Source organism: Solanum stenotomum, chromosome 4, assembly GCF_019186545.1.
Source record: "Solanum stenotomum isolate F172 chromosome 4, ASM1918654v1, whole genome shotgun sequence".
NCBI lineage: Eukaryota > Viridiplantae > Streptophyta > Magnoliopsida > Solanales > Solanaceae > Solanum > Solanum stenotomum.
The window spans coordinates 7,391,228-7,408,748 of NC_064285.1; the positions used below are offsets into that span (position 1 = coordinate 7,391,228).

General features: G+C 30.2%; 2 protein-coding genes across 2 annotated transcripts; both read right to left on the minus strand.

Moving 5' to 3' along the window:
• Positions 1–1,859: 1,859 nt before the first annotated feature.
• On the minus strand, positions 1,860–3,110 carry LOC125861730 (peptidyl-prolyl cis-trans isomerase CYP59-like). The gene has a single exon (XM_049541591.1). It carries the CDS (start codon positions 3,108–3,110, stop codon positions 1,959–1,961), a length of 1,152 nt encoding a protein of 383 aa, XP_049397548.1. The 3' UTR covers positions 1,860–1,958.
• Positions 3,111–6,089: 2,979 nt separating this feature from the next.
• Positions 6,090–6,956, minus strand: LOC125861747 (peptidyl-prolyl cis-trans isomerase CYP59-like). Its single transcript, XM_049541607.1, has one exon. The coding sequence runs from the start codon at positions 6,901–6,903 to the stop codon at positions 6,268–6,270; it is 636 nt and encodes a 211-aa protein (XP_049397564.1). The 5' UTR covers positions 6,904–6,956; the 3' UTR covers positions 6,090–6,267.
• Positions 6,957–17,521: the final 10,565 nt, after the last annotated feature.

A 17,521-nucleotide genomic window follows, 5' to 3' on the forward strand; every position in this document is an offset into this window, starting at 1 on the left:
TTAATTATTTTATTATATTTTAATTTACAACAAAGGCAAAATCGTTATCTAACCCTAAAGGTAAGAACTTCACACTTTAGGTGTAATACAAGAATTCATTAGAAATTGCATTTCCCATAAATATAATAGTCTTTAATCACAATGATCCTACAATTTTGTATCAAGATCATGATCATTGTGAAACGTTATATTAAATCAATTAATAAATCAATCAGTGTAAAGATATAAAATTACGATGCACTATAGGAATTAGACTTCTATGGAATTTTTTTCCCTTTTTGTAGGATATATGTGTTGCTTATAATAAATAGTAATAAAACCTCTTTCAACTTAGTGGAGAAATATCTTTTGTATGAGGATGGAGCTAAAGAAAAAAAAAAAAAAGACAAAAATAGATTCATTCATAAAAAAAGTTCAAGAAATGAATGCTAAGGACATCGAAATTCAATTTTGCGCCTTCTTGACAAACTTAAATCCAACACCACAAACAAATATCAAAGACACACACACATACATATATAATGACACATAGAGATAGACACAAACCTGAATTGAGGAAATGGTTCATATATATCTTTGTCGCAATGTTTCTGTAAATGTAGCAAAATGGCACAAATAATAAAAATAAATATCACATAATGTTAACTTACATTAAAAATATACTCACATAAGAGGAGGATAAAAAAGAGTATAGTTTTCATCAAAATCTGAACCAAAAATCATCTCTAGTCATGGATATAATTAGATGAGAATGAGAATAATGCAACAGAGCTATATAATACTAATTAAATTAGGCAACTGAATAGTCAAGAATAAAAATTAATATTCGGAGCACCTTCTCACATTCTCTAGGGAATTTGTATATAATGAAGATAAAATTATAGTTATTGTAATTAAGTTTGCTGATGTACATGGTATAGTAAGTACATTGCATGCATAGTTAATGGGTAGTGAAAAAGACTCAACGGAATTATTTTTATTTATTCACAATATTATTGAAATTTTAGATTAGATAGATATGATTTAATTAGATTATCACTTAGTGTAGAGGCAAAATGATAATCTAACTTTCAATGTTGGAGCTTTCCACTTATAATATAATATGATTATCCCATCTCTGGTAAGGAGACAACTTCCATTATTATGTAGTAAGAAATTTAATCCTAAAACAAAGTCTACCCTAATATTTAGATCTCTTACCCAAATTTTTTCTAACTTATAGGTAGGTTTATAGAAGTCTGCACAAGTGTTTAAAAAACTTAATTTTGCATTACTAACGTAATGCTCATATATATTAGAAGATCCGTCCATTTGCATGGCTCTTTGTGGCTTTGGGAAATCTTTTATTACTTCTGGGGGCAAAATGCATCTATTTATTATACTTTTCGTACATCCAGAATCTACTAGAGTGAGAGTTTCTATCTCGTAGTCTTGAATTTTTATTCTAGTAAAAAATTTTATGGTATTAATTTTTTTTGTCTTCGTTACAAATTAATCCTTCAACTGACGTAGCCTCTTCCTTTTTGTTTAAGAGTTGTATTTCTTGTTCGGGCCATTTTTTGTTGATCTGGCTAGTTTCTTCTATTTCCTTTTTCTAATTTACCCATCCTTTCTTCTAAATTATCTATCCTATATATAATTGTGCTTATGAATATTGTGTTTGATGGTTACATTTCCAGGAGTTGGCTGCAACACTAGATGATGATATTCCTACCATGCTCAGTGCCCTATGGGCTTGAAGTTGAATGTAAATGTGGAAGATCTGCCGAGAGAAGGTGTCTTATCTTGAATTTTGGTGAATAAACATCAAACATCATGTTATTCCTTTACTGCATATTTTTGCTTTACGGAGAAGCATAACTGTTCTAAATAAAAGAGGGATAGAATCTTCATTCTCTAATTTCAACTGATTACACATTGTTATATGCTCATAATTGAATGAAACTATTTGACCAGCCTTAACGTGTCTTTGTTATGTGCCGGTGTTTTCTCCCTTTGTGCTTTCTTGTCTCTTTTCTTGTTTTCAGAAATTTAGTGTACTTTGAGTTACAATATCCACCATGCTGCTGCTTGTTGTGTTCTTTCTGTTGTTTGATGGCATCAACACCACTGCCTCTTTGGTTTCTAGGTCGATATTGGGACCATAACTTTGCTACACTCTGACTAAAATCAACTCGTATCCTTCGATCATCAATTTTAGTATTATCCATCTTAAAATATGCTTGCTCACATGACTCCTTGTCCTCAAACTCGATGAAAGCATAACAGTGACTATCCCTAGTCTTGTGATCTCTGATAATTTCAGCAGATGTCACGGTTCCAAAGCGTGAGAAGATTATATATAGTGCTTCCTCTTTAGTTGACGGATTTAATTTACAAACAAAGAGCACATTGTCAGGGGGTTTCATCTCAGCATAAGGAATGTCTCCTACACTTTCAAGTATTACTGCTCGGGAGTGTGCTTCCTTCTCTTCACGAACACCTAATTCCTCATCCTTTGGCATCCAATCATCCTCTAGTCGAACATCATCATCAATCTCATCATTCGGCTTTCTTTCAGGTGAAGCATCTGGAATCAAGTCGTCTAACTGGGAAGGATCATCGAAAGGATCATACAATATGTAAGTGTGTTTGATTCGTATATTTTGATAAGGCTTCCCCTTGTCATCCATATAAGCTTCATTTATCCTATTCAATGTGTCAAATCCTTCTGTAATCTCTCCAAAAACAGTATGCTCCCCATCAAGGGAGTCGAGATCATCACGTAACGTGATATAGAACTGAGAAGCATTTAGATTCTTCTCACCAGTACCAGTGCTAGCCATCGCAACAGTTCCCCTCTTTGAATGCTTTAAGTCTGGATGAATCTCATCACCAAAAAAACGTGCCTGAACCCCGTATAAAAATTTGTATATCGAATCCCCTCCGGATCTTGTTCCAGTTGGATCTCCCGTCTGCATTGTGAAATTCTTTCGAACCGTATGAAAGAGACAATTATGATAATATTTTATCTTGCATAATTTCAGAAAAATTTTGCATGTCAAAGGACATTCATCCGTAAACAAATCAACTACCATGTCCCCCAAACTTGTCACAATCATCACAGACATAGTGGGAGATGAATTTGAAGAAAAAACGAATTTTTTTTTGATGAATTTGAAGAAAAAACGAATTATTTTTTTGACGAATTTGAAGAAAAAACGATTTTTTTCCGGTGAGCACAGAGGCGGAATAAGGACGAAATTTCCGGTGAACACGGAGGCCGAATAAAGAAGAGGGACGAATAGGGAATTGCGGTTGGCTTTATTTATAAGAGAAAAAAAAGTAACGCGGTGAAACTGTTAGTCTAGTCCTACTAGGATTACATACTTTAAACTATTCCTTTTCCTTATTGAACTTGTGTGTCTCTTTCCTTTTTTTTATCAAGGACTAGTTTATATTTATTTCTTTCCTTTTCTTATTTGAATTGGTATTTTTTTATTTTTTTCCTTCTTTGCTCCTTTGTTTCAGCTAATTTTTTTTTTTATTATTTTTGCACTTTAACATTTTTCTTCTTTGCCGCAATCTATCATATTTGTACAAGTTGGCTGCATTCAGATTTATGAACCTGATTCACAGTACATATAAGAGAACAAGTAGTGAACCATGTTTACTTTATCAATCATCAAAACTACTTTATATGTTCTCCTACTTCCCAACAATTTCCACATTTTTTATGATGATAAACTACTTTGTTCAATCATCAAAACTACAAACATCATGTTCTCTTATTCCCCAACAATTTTTCCATTTTCGATGATGACAAATTATGCATATGTCCCTCACCCACATCATATAACAAATTTTATTATTTATATATTTATTTTATATGTTTTATACTTCTAGCATTTGATTAACTCCTTTAACTTAATTTTGTCGTATTATTTAAACTCTTAAATTATTTTGGTCCAGTTTTTTCTATCGTCTATGAGCAAGTTTTGGCTTGTTTTGACTGTTATTTTGGTGCAATTTTGGTTTAGTTTTGATCTAATGGCATGAGCAAGGACAAGAATTAGCAAGTTTTATGTACCAAATAAATAAAGGAAGTATGTATAAAATATCAACTTTACAAGTATGACAACTTCAAAAAACATGGGTAAAATATCAAGAAGAATTTTATAAATATCAAAACGAGTGATGCAACTACATAGATACAAAAATCATTGCAAAAATGCATTTACTCGTGCAATAACATCATCTTAATTCAACAAAAAAGCAGTGCAATCTTGACAATTAAATTTAGGGGTTAATAAGATCCTCACATAGTTAAGAATGTAAACAATACGAAAAAAAGTAAGTTTAGAGAGTAATAATATCCTCATATAATTTAGATGCATATATAACTGACAATTTCACCATGCATAGTCCGAGTTTTTTCTGTCTTACCTCTAGGATTACTTTCACTTGTGTAGTAACTCTAAAATTAGCGTAGTTAAACCTCCGTATCTAAAATGATATTTGATTTCTTTATATACTATCTTTAAATTATAGTTTTATTAAATATGGAGTAACAACATACAACTAACATAACATACAACTAATTAATAGTAAAATAATTAATAGTTATGATAAAATGTGAAGATTCACAAGCAAGAGAACATGCTTAATATATTTACTTGATATCGCAAGAAATAAAAATTACCGACAATTGGAACCAAAATGCTATCAAGCCTTTTTAAAAATACGATCCTTTAGTTGATAAAGAATATTCTTTTTTCAATAAATTTTTATCTTGCCTAAAAAAATTAATACAAATGATTGAATTTATATTCAAGAAATTCTTATGGTTTAGAGCATGTTTGACATTATTGTTGGGGGTCAGCAATACTTATTTTGAGAAAAAAACACTCTTGTTGAAAAATCAAGTGTTTGACAAATAAGTAAAAATGCTTTTAAATAGAAAGCAGAGGCAACTTTTAAATGGAAGAAGCTAAAATTTTATGTTTTTTTTTAAAAAAAAACAGAAGCAGAACAAAGAATTATTTTCCACAAGACTAAAATATCATTTTCATATATACATATTTACCAATATATTTCTTATTAATTAATTAGCATATTTCATAAGTTTGGTTAAATTTTATTTAAGAATTTTTTTTATATAATAAATTTTATAATTTATTTTACGTTTATATATTATATATTATTTTGTAGAATTAGAAAAAAAGAAAAAAAAAACAATTAAAGATTTCATGCCACACCCTTTGCATACCAAAAGAACTAGTGCAAATAATAATAAGTTAAATGTCTAGTTCGATTTTCCATATATAGAGACATGCAAATCGTTGCGTAATGAAATTTGAATTTATTGCTTTAACAATGGTAGGAGGAGAGACAAAATAGCTCTTGTTAAACATAGAGTTGTGGCAACAATGCGTGGATGCCAATTATCCTCATGCATTGTAATCTGATAGTAAATCGGAATATATTTCTTTGCAATATGAACGTTAAAAACAAAGAATTTCATGACTTTATTGACCTGATCGAAAAGAAAAAAAAAGTTTTTCTATTTTTAAAAATTGATTTCTAATGAAATTATTAGGCTTATTATGTCAACTCCATCTATGACAATCTCACTGACTCATGGACCAAGTAAAGTATATTGATGAAAACTATATACCGTTATAGGTCGAAGGTGATTACGATTTGTTTACTAGAAACTTACTTTTATCATTGCTTAGAAGTAGTGAAGGTTTAAAGGTAGTCCAATAAATTAGTATTAAATTAAGAGAGAGAAAAAAAGGGTGAGTAAAAGTTACTTTTAATGGAATAAATTAAATTTGAATTAAGAATTAAGAAATTTCATATGTTAAGGACTTATTAAAATGAGAACTATGTACCGTTATAGGTCGAAGGTGATTATGATTTGTCACTAGTAATGAGAAACTTATTTTTATCATTGCTTAGAAGTACTGAAGGTTTAAAGGTAGTACAATAAATTAGTATTAAATTAAGAAAGAAAAAAAAGGGCGAGTAAAAGTTGTTGTTGTTGCGTAGTATTGGAACTAACTATGCAAGTTATTTTTTAATTAGTTGTTAGTTGAAGCAACAGAAAGCAATAAAAACATTACTAATCTTTGTGGGGTTAAAGGTTTGTTAATGCCAAAGTAAGCATAACTGAATCTGGTAAAAAGAGGCTTAACATATAGTTATAGCTAAAACTGTAACTCAAAATCTTTAAACCAATATCTATCAGCCTTACCATCTCCGTCATGCTGCTTGCTGTCTTGTTCAATATTGGTTCCATGACTTTGCGACACTCTGACTGAAACCAACGTGAATCCTTCGATCATCAATTACAGCATTAATCATCTTAAAATATGCTAACTCACAGGCCTCATTGTCCTCAAACTCAATGAAACCATAACAGTGGCTATCCCCAGTCTCGCGATCTCTAATAATTTCAGCAGATGCCACGGTTCCAAAGCGTGAGAAGATTGTATATAGGTCTTCGTCTTCAGTTACTGAATTCAAATTACAAACCCAGAGCACACGGGGTTTTATCTCAGCATAAAGAAGGTCCCGCTCTCCAGAAACAGTACGTTTCCCATCAAGGTTGTCCAGATCTGTATCACGTAACTTAGTAGCATTTAGATTATTCTCTCCAGCGCTAGCCATGGCTCGTTTCAAATCCGAATGCCGAGCCTGATCACCATATAGAAATTTGTATGAATCATCTCCCGTCTGCACAACGGAATCACAACCATCGTAATAATTAATTTTGCACAACTTCGAAAAAATCTTGCACGTTAAAGAGGTAAACAAGTCTATTCCCATGTCTCCCAAACTTGTTCTTATCATCACAGAGGAACAGAATGACAACCGATTTTCCGGCAAGCACGAAAAGAAGACGGAGGCGGAAGGCATATTTTCGGATTTCGGAAGAGGGTTTCGTGAGAGACAGGGGAAGGGCTATTTTAATTTTTAATTTATTTATAAAAAAATTATTAGGTGAAAGGGAAAAGCATACTCCTAACTCCTAATATAATTTGGATTGCAAAATAAGTACGCTGAAAAAGTACTACTCTCCGTTGATCACTTTTTTTTTTTACATTTAAAAAAGGGAAAAAACGCAAGTATACAAACTAAGGATCTTAATTACCACTATATAGCAATAGTTTTTTTTCCGCCTATATAACAATAGTTTTTTTTCAAAGTTAGATTTTAATATTTTATAAAAATGTAAAATTAAAAAAAAAAAAAAAAAACTTGATTAGTGCTCCACGTTTCTGCTGTTGCCCATTTTTCTCAATTTTTTTACCTTTCATGATTTACTCAAATTGGTTATAAATATTATCTCCTCAATAAAAGGTTTCTAATCTATTCATTCTGGACGACTGTTCAATCATAGATACCAATAATTATTCAATCCTAATTCAACATAAAGGACGTTGGGACGCATCAGACAGTAACGACAATTCAATTGAATTGGTATTTTTTTAAGTGATTCGTCTAATTTGAAAAAATATGATCGTTGTGTTGTAGTACATCAATTTTGCTATGTGTTTTTGTGTTACAATCGGAAGAGGGTTTCGTGAGAGATAGGGGAAGGGCTATTTTAATTTTTAATTTATTTCTAAAAAAATTATTTGGTGAAAAGGAAAATCATGGTCCTAAGCCCAAACACCAAATTTAGTGTCAGTACAATTTTTGGTGTAATCAACTCCAACCCATTGCATCAAATTTTATATTTTTCTATCTCTTGATTATTATATTATTATTATTTCTTATTTCATTTATATTTTCTTATTTCATAAAACAATTTTTTTCTAAAACATTCACCATATATAATTCATATTATTTCCTTTTATAATCGTTTAATATAAAATTATTTTGTAACATAATTTTTTAAATAATATAAATTGCTAGCAAATATTATACATTATACATAACAATGGATAATACAAATAAAAGTGAAATCATTAATGAAATACAATTAAATAAACATTACATAATTAAAAAAATTATTTTAAATTCTACATAAATATTCAACTTTCAAGATCACTACGGTACTCTCATAAATGCTCTATTAATGCATTACGTAGTTCAAAATTAACTTCTTTTTCCTTTATTTTTTATATCGAGCTCGAAATTGTTGAAATTGATAATTTTCATCTATTGTCATTTCTACAGTCGGAGTTGGACCTTCCGACGTATCTTGAATTGGTGCATTAAGATCACGTTCATCCTTAATTATCATGTTGTGCATTATAATACATGAAGTTAATATATCACGTAGCACTTCGTAAGTATGTCAATTACTACTTTGTTGAATGTTTATTATTTCCGGTTATTTTTAAGTATATTGTATTATTTGTTTAAAAATTTATATGTTTGCATTTTTAATTTTTGTGAAGGTTAATTGTAGTTATATTCAATTATAATTTATAGTAGAATTAACATAAATTTAATTTTTTTTAAAAGACATATACAGAAAAAATTAATTTATAAAAAAGCTAAATTTTATGTCTAAAATTAATATTATAAAAATATTACATAAAAAATAATTAAATATACAAGAGATTTAATTAAAACATACAATTTATATAATGTTTAATTAAAAGTTTGTATAACGAAATGTATAAGAAGCTAAGATGGGAGTATATAAAGGTTCCCTGGAGGAGAATGACTTGCAATAATGAGGGAAATCCTAAATGGATATTTGCATTGTACCTGGCTATTCAGAGAAGATTATACACTAGAGATAGATTGGAAAAATGGGGGATTACAAGTAAAGTAATATGTCCACTTTGCAATGAAGAAAATGAATTGCACCAGCATATATTCTTCACATGTCGACTCTCAAAAGGGATATGGCAAAAGATTCTGCACTGGTTAGCAATAAATAGAGTCAGTAATGGATGGAATGAGGAACTGACATGGGCTGTAGAGCATGCTTCAAACAAAACCATACAAGCAGAAGTATACAAAATGACTCTTGCAGTAACAATATACTACATTTGGCAAGAGAGGAACTACATGATCTTTCAAAACAAGGAGAGGAACATGGAGTTGATCACTAGAACAATCATACAAGACATACATTGTAGAGCTAGTATGATACCTAGATTTATATGTTTTATGCAAAAGCTTAACTTCTATCCTTAGAATAGAACTAGCAGGAAGTTTTATTCGAATTAGCTAGGCTCTGAGAGTGGAAGATGTCCACATCCAGAGTATCCAAACTTTGTACATATTGAAAATCTGGTAATAAAATATTACAGTTACCAAAAAAAAAAGTTTGAATAATGAAATAATATTAAAATATTCAAAAAGTGAATTGGTGTGGTGAATAATGTTACACCAAATTTGGTGTAACATTATTCACACACCAAATTTGGTGTAAGAATTGGTGTGGGTTGGAGCTCAAAACACCAAATTTAGAATTTGGTGTTGAGTTGGAGATGGTCTAATATAATTTGGATTGCAAAATTAAGTACGCGCTGAAAAAGTACTACTCCACTATTGTATATATATAATTGATATACATATGTATTGGAAAAACAAATATATAGTTTGAATACATATATACAATTACAATACATATGTATATCAATTATACATATATACAATTACAATAATTTGGATTGCAAAATTAAGTACGCACGGAAAAACAAATATATAATAGTTAATTCGCCAATATAGCTATAGTTTGAATTAAATTATGTCTCGCAACTTAATTTTGTTTTAATTGCGTCACTTGTCTTCTTTTATACATATACAAATACAAATATAAATTATACAATATATATATATACAATTATATGACATATATACAAATACAAGTGGCCACTTCCACTCTCTAACCTTTCTCGCTCGCCTCTCTCCCTATCTCGCTCACCTCTCTCCTCCCTTTCTCAATCTCTATACAAATACATATGTATATCAATTATATATATACAATTATCTAACAGATATACATATACAGTTTGCTTCTCTCCACTCTTTGCCCTCTTTCGCTTGCCTCTTTTCTCTCTCTCCCAATCTCACTCTCCTCTCATTACTCTCCCAATCTCGCTCACCAAGTATACAAATACATATGTATATAAGTCACATATATACAATTATTATATACATATACAATTCGACATATATACATATACAATTTGTCTCTCTCCACTCTCTGCCCTCTCTTGCTCGCCTCTCTCCTCCCTTTCCCAATCTCGCTCGTTACTTCACTCTCCTCGCTATAACATGTAGCTACGAATCGTAATTAGCAAACTATAACTATAGAGTGTAATTAAGTTATTTTTGAGTGGTTATATGCGAAAGTTCCCCTTTAATTAAGGAAAAATTACCTATATACACACACCTTTATTTTTCATAATTCCCATTATTCCGTGCCATTTCTAAAAATTTTCAAAATCACATTACTTTAAGTTCAACACAAAACTCCTTTTTTCACAACTTTATTGTATGAGATACATCATTATCAACTACAACCAGATACATTATATAAAATTGCATCTAAAACATATTGAGTGGTACCATATTCACAAACATAATCTCTGGTACATTATTATCAACTACAGAATGATACAGTATATAAAAAAGGTATATGAAACATAATATGTGGCTGAAATGAACACAATATTAAAAATATTAACATGTCAATTTATTATATTAGAATTTCATCAGCTAATAGCAAATTGTAATGTTTATCAAGGTAATAGTGAAAAAATCCAAAAATTGAAAATTTCTACTCTCAAAATAATGATCTGAAACATAACAATGTTTGCAAAAAAGAGTTTGCCAATCTTCTTCGGAAAGAAAGTACACGTTTTTCGATTGTAACATTCTTGTCCACAATAGTTTATGTTTGTGCCTATCTTTTCATCTGGATTTTTTCCCCTTCTTTTCCTTGGTCGTCCAGATATCCATTTATACCTAGGTGACAAGATAATTTCTTCCAAACAAATTTCGATATTGACCAATCGTCGTTATCTAGCATTGAAACCATTGGAACTTCATAAGTGTTTGCTAATGCAGCTAGTTTGTAGTAATTCGAGAAGTAGGGATGTATCTCTGTAATATTTTTGCTCTGAAAGCAGTAATTGCATGCACACAAGGTATTCGTCATGCAGAAATCTCCCACAATTATAAATTTTATTTTCAAGGCAAATAGTGTATATTCGCCCACCTTCACACGCTGAATAAATAAATGTATCATTCAAAAAAAATATTAACATACATGCTAAAGTGGATAATAGATACATTAAAACAATATATTCTCTTGAACACCGATACATTACAAAAAAGAAATTCAATATTGATACATAAACATAAAAAAGAAATTCACATGTATCTGGTACGTTATAGTAATAACACACTTACTCACAGCTATAAAAAAAACCATTAAATATACATCAAACTAGAATTGTATCAAGTTGAAATCAGTAATGTATCATGATTTATGTATGCCTATACAAATTCAAAAATCAAAAAAGAAATTCACATGTATCTGATACTTTATATTAACATTACACTAACTCACAAATGTGAAAACCTATAACATGTACGTTAAAGTTTTAATGTATCAAACTCTAACCAGCAATGTATCATGACATATAGATCAGTATGCAAATTCATGAATGAAAGAATAATGATTAAAGCACAAGAATATGTGTCGCGTGCCTTTTTTAATCAAATCTTTTAACTTGAAAATTGAAGTTATGTATTTTGTATTTTGCCATTAGAGCCACTAGAGTAGCTTTATCCTTGTACAACTGCTTCACCTTCACTTCCGTACTATTTGTATCATCTATTCCTTCACATTTGTATCATTCATATCTAACTTCACTTTCCCAGATTCTTGAATGCCTCAGCAAAATCGAAATATTCATTATGTATTTTATGAAATTTACGACTATGGATGAAACAGAGAGAACGATGAACAAGAAGAAGAAATTTGAATTTTGAATTTTGAATTTTTTTTGGTTCCTTTACGCTATATGACTGAATTGTTGACAGTAATTTGGAATGGAATAGCACAATTTATAGAATTTTAATTTGATTTTAAGTCCCCCCCCNCCATTAATTAGCGCAACAGATGGATATTATGTGTTCTTAATTTGATTTTTAGTTTTCCCCCCCTTAATAAGCTCAACAGATGGATACATAATGATATAATGTATCAATAATAATGTATCCAGATCCTAAGTTATGTATCCGCAATGCCTAAAAATATGAGATTTGTGTAATTAAAAAAAGAGTAGGGATAGAAGGTAATTTCACTTTTACACTATGAAATTCTTAAAATTTATACTTTAATTAATGCTTTTTTTATTTAATAAATATGATATAACTATTCTTAGTAAGATAGTCATCTAATATGAAATGGAGGGTGTATCTTTTAAATTAGGAAAAAGGGTCTGAAAAATATTTCAACTTTGGCCGAAATTGTTCTTACGATACCAAACTTTGGAAAGGACCTTTTACCCCCATGTACTATTTAATAGTGTATTTTAAAGGTACATATGTGACTACGTGGACATCATAAATATTGCATCATTTTAAATAGTAATGTGTCCATGTGGGCACATATATACCTTTAAAATATTCTATTAAATAGTGCAGGGGGTAAAAGGTCCTCCATAAAATTTGATATCGTCATAACAACAATTTCGACCAAAGTTGAGGTATTTTTCAATCCCTTTTCCCTTTAAATTATGATTTCATTAAATAGGGAGTAATAATATGTGGTTAATACAATGTACGACTAACTAAATAGTAAAGTCATTAGTAATTATGAAAAATTGTAATGATTCACTTGCAAAAGAATTAAACGTGCATGTATTTATACTTGGTCAATATTACAAGAGATGAAATCAATTTTTACCAAGAATTGGAACCAAAAATGCTATTAAGCCTTTTTAAAAAATATGATCCTTTAGTTAATAAATAATATTCTTTTTGGCAATTGATATACTAATCACAAAATTAATTCATCATGCCTAAGAAATTGTTACAGATGATAGAATTCACATGCAGAAATTCTTATGATTTAGAAGACTTTTTACTTGCTTTGACAGTACTCAGTGAGATTTTAAATAAATACTTAAATTTAATCAAATACATACTTTAAACACCTCTAACCTTTGAATAAACTATTGTGATGATATTTACATTGTGTTAGACAAAGTAAGTGAATTACACACATCTTCTTCGTCGCCATGGATCTTCAGTCAGAAGTGTATAAAATATGTATTTTAATCAAATTAAAGTATATACTTAAAAATATAGTGAAATAGAAAAGTCTGAGCAACAAATCGAAATAAGAATTAAGGTCTTATTTCGCTAGATCTAAAAAAGTACTATTGTCATGATAACCTGTATTTATTTAACAAATTCAAACTCTACTCGTTGTTGTGGGTGATGAAGGTGTCCTCTAATCTCTTCAATAACAACTTATATTCATTTAACACTTTTTTTTTTCTGATATTAGAATTGTATTGTAACAACATGTCTGTTTTGATTTAATTTAATAGACCTTATTTTAAAATCTTTTTAGGATAACTAATTGAAATAATTTTTTTTTGTTTAAGAAAATTTAAGAGTTATTTTCTCGTATATTTTGTTTCAAATTTTAGTTTCATAATCTATTGACCACAATCCAAAATGTACTTACGTTGCATGTATAATAACAAAAGCTAACATAGAAATCACAAAAATATATCGTATAAAATAAAAGACGCCAATTATTACTTCGTGCTTGCACAATTTATTTTAATTCAGTTTAATATTTATTGAATATATAAATTATATTTTAGTTAGTTTAACCACACGCTTAATTGACTAGTGAGAAAGAATTATCTTTTAAGCAATATGACACTAATTACCTCAGTATTATGTTAATTTTTATTTTACAATTATACGAACCACACAAATATACGTCACATATTTAATGAATAATCAATTTAGTTGAGTAGGGCATAATGACATATGATTTCTTTAATTAAATAATAAGGAATTTTAAGTGTGCACGAAATAAATCATGTCAAGTTCTTTAAGTACTTTGCCGTAAGACTATTAGATCATATTAAAATTTAATTAATTAAAATTAGTAATATAATATTAACATTTCAAAGTAAACAAGACTAGAATATAAATTGGGGAGAAAAATTATTGCTCTCACCGAAGTTTTGGTTAATAGTCAAAGTGAAGGTGTAATATTTTGAATAATTTTAATATGTTAGACTTTTAAGACTAAAAATTCTAAAATACTTTACACACTACAATAGAAAAATAAAAGATTTTTTCTGTCATATAATCTTCTGCCACCTAATTGGATTCTAGTGTAATTGGTTGATCTATTCTATTATTAGAAGTCAAATGTTCTTCATGTAAAATTTGTGTTTTCTAAGACGCCAGAAAGTGGGGGGTTCTCAACTGCCGTAAACAACAAACAATTAAAAATTATAGTCAAGCATATGATAAAGATAGTTTGATGACGGTAATTAAAATATATTCATAACCAATTACAGGTTTGACAACACATTTATACAAGTGAGCTTCTAAAACAGTTTAGTACAAATATCTCAACAAAATGATAAGAACATGACAGTCTCGATCAACTTCTCATCACTCACTCCCAAACTCGACTAGTACTATTTAGGATCAGGATCTGCACAAAAAAATGCAGTAAATACTATAGTATAAGTAGGGATGTTCACGGGTCGGTTTTGATCGGTTATTGGTCAAAATCAAAACCAAACCAACTTGATCGATTTTAAAATTATCAAAACCAAACCAAACCAAACCAAATATAATATACATTTACCGGTTTTGTGGTTATCGGTTTCGATTTGATTTGGTTCGGTTATTAACCATAAACAAAAATAAAAGAAAAAATTCATTCAAAATGTGAAAAAAGTGACAACAATCCATTCAAAACAAAAAAAAAATAGTTAGAATGACTGAAATTATTTAACTTTCGATCATTGAATTTATTATGATTAAAGCTTTAAAATTCACTATATTGGCTTAGAAGGAAGAGACATTAACATTTTCAGTCTGACAAAAAATTGTCACAGACACTCTTATACATGAAATCAATAAAATAAATATTTTCACCTTGGGCACTTTTGTTTTCAATAAGTAAATTATAATGAAAACATATATAAGATCTTTAAAATTGTTTATAAAAATAATATATTAAGTATGTATATTAATAAAATATATGTATATAATTTATCGGTTTGGCTCGGTTATTTCTTCGATTTTTTCGAATAAAGCCATAACCAAACCAAATACTATCGATTTTCAAAATTCTAAAACCAAACCAAACCAAACCCAAATAAAATCGGTTTTATTTTATCGATTTAGTTCAATTTTTTGGTTTGGATCGGTTTTATCAAAACCGTGAACAGCCCTAAGTATAAGTATATCAATAAGTATCATTATTTGCCCACAACAAGATTCTAGTGATGTTCATCACCTCATATGTATGCTTAATATACATAAAGCGATATCAACTTAGCCTAACTCTCATCTTCTTTGTTGATTGTTAACAACGATAACATACTCAGTGTTACCCCACAAATGTGGTATGGAGAGGGTGATGTGTACCCAGACCTTACCCCTACCTTGTGCAGGCAGAGAGGTTGTTTCCGATACTGTTGTGGATGCATATCAAAATTTACCATTCGTATAGCAGAAGAAAAGCTTGCTAAGTTAAATTCCCCCACCCCCAAACCAACCAACAAAATCTCTGTCAAAATTTTGTACTTTGATTTATGTATTACAGGTCGCCAACGCTTCAGGAGCTTGGAAAGCCACTAGTAAGAGCATCACCAAGAATTTGTTCAACTAACTAACAAACCTGTTAAGGCTTCAGAAGAGTTTCTCAAGATGAGCTACTTTGTTTTACATGAATATTAAGGTAAATGTTGATTATTATTTTTTACTGTATTAAATACAAAATGATCCAAACGTTGAGATAGTGACTTCATGAAAATTTTGAACTGTATACCATAGAGTGGATTGATTTGTTGTACAAGAGTCCTCCCGAAACATGCTCCTTATCTCTACGGGGAGGGATAAGGTTTGCGTACATTCTACCATCCCAAACCCCACTTCTGGGATTTCACTGTTGTATCCGAAAAGAATGGATAGCATGGTGATTCTTTTAGTTGTAGAATATTGAGAAAACATTGAAGCGTGCAGGAGAAATGCCTTTTTTCTAACTTATAACCTTCCTGTTATATTCTGTGTATCATTTACCAAAGTTGTTGAATGTGGGAAGAAATCATCTTGATCTGGAAATTGAGTCTTGGATGCTTTCATAATGCTTCAATGAGCATTTTAGCTTAATGGGAAGTAATGCGGAAATTATTTTCAGAATGACTTCTTCACTGTTGTATTTCCTTTCCATACTTGATTCTGATATGTTTTACTTGAACCGAGGGTCTAACGAAAACAATCTATCTACCTTCACAAAATAGGGTAAGGCTGCATACACACCACCCTCCTAAGATCCCACTATTGTGATACACTAGGTACGTTGTTGTTGTAAATATTGCAGAAAGCATGTCATTTGAAAGACAGAAAGTGGTCACAGGTCACAAATTGATAAAAATCCAGAAAAGTATTCTGGGAATTTTATCACTTCCTGTTTGATCTTACAGAGTTGTAGTGCCTCTATCCTGACTAACATTAGAGTATTAAGATTTTCATTGTCTTACTGGTTCAGCTGCAGCCGTTAGATCCCAAATTTTCAGCTTTTTTTCCTCATAATGTATAGAACAACTTTATTGTTCTTACTAGCTATAAAAAGGGGTAAATAAATTTTCTTAAGCATGTGAAATTACTAATGAATGAGCCTACGACATAATGCTTTGAGGATCTTTCTTTAAACTTAGTGCATGGATTTCTTTTTATGTTACTTTATTCAAGAAGAAGAAGGCAACCAATTAACTCGTCTACGTACATCCTAACCTCCTTAAACCCCACTTATCAGTGGCGGAGACAGGAATTCTATCAAGGGGGTTCAAATAAAAAAAATGTTTGTCGCCTGGAATCGAACCCGTGACCCAAAGCTCACATAGGCTGAATCCTGACCCCCATAAACCATTGAGCTACTCCTTTGACATATGCTCAGGGGGTTCAATTTTAAATATATACACGTACACAAAAAAATTGATCTTATATATAGTGTAATTTTTTTTCCGAGGGGGTCGGATGACCCCCTGGACACACTATAGATCCGCCCCTGCCACTTATGAGATTAAGTTGGGTATATTGTTGTTGTTGCGTAGTAGTGGAACTAACTATGCAAGTTATTTTTTAATTAGTTGTTAGTTGAAGCAACAGAAAGCAATAAAAACATTACTAATCTTTGTGGGGTTAAAGGTTTGTTAATGCCAAAGTAAGCATAACTGAATCTGGTAAAAAGAGGCTTAACATATAGTTATAGCTAAAACTGTAACTCAAAATCTTTAAACCAATATCTATCAGCCTTACCATCTCCGTCATGCTGCTTGCTGTC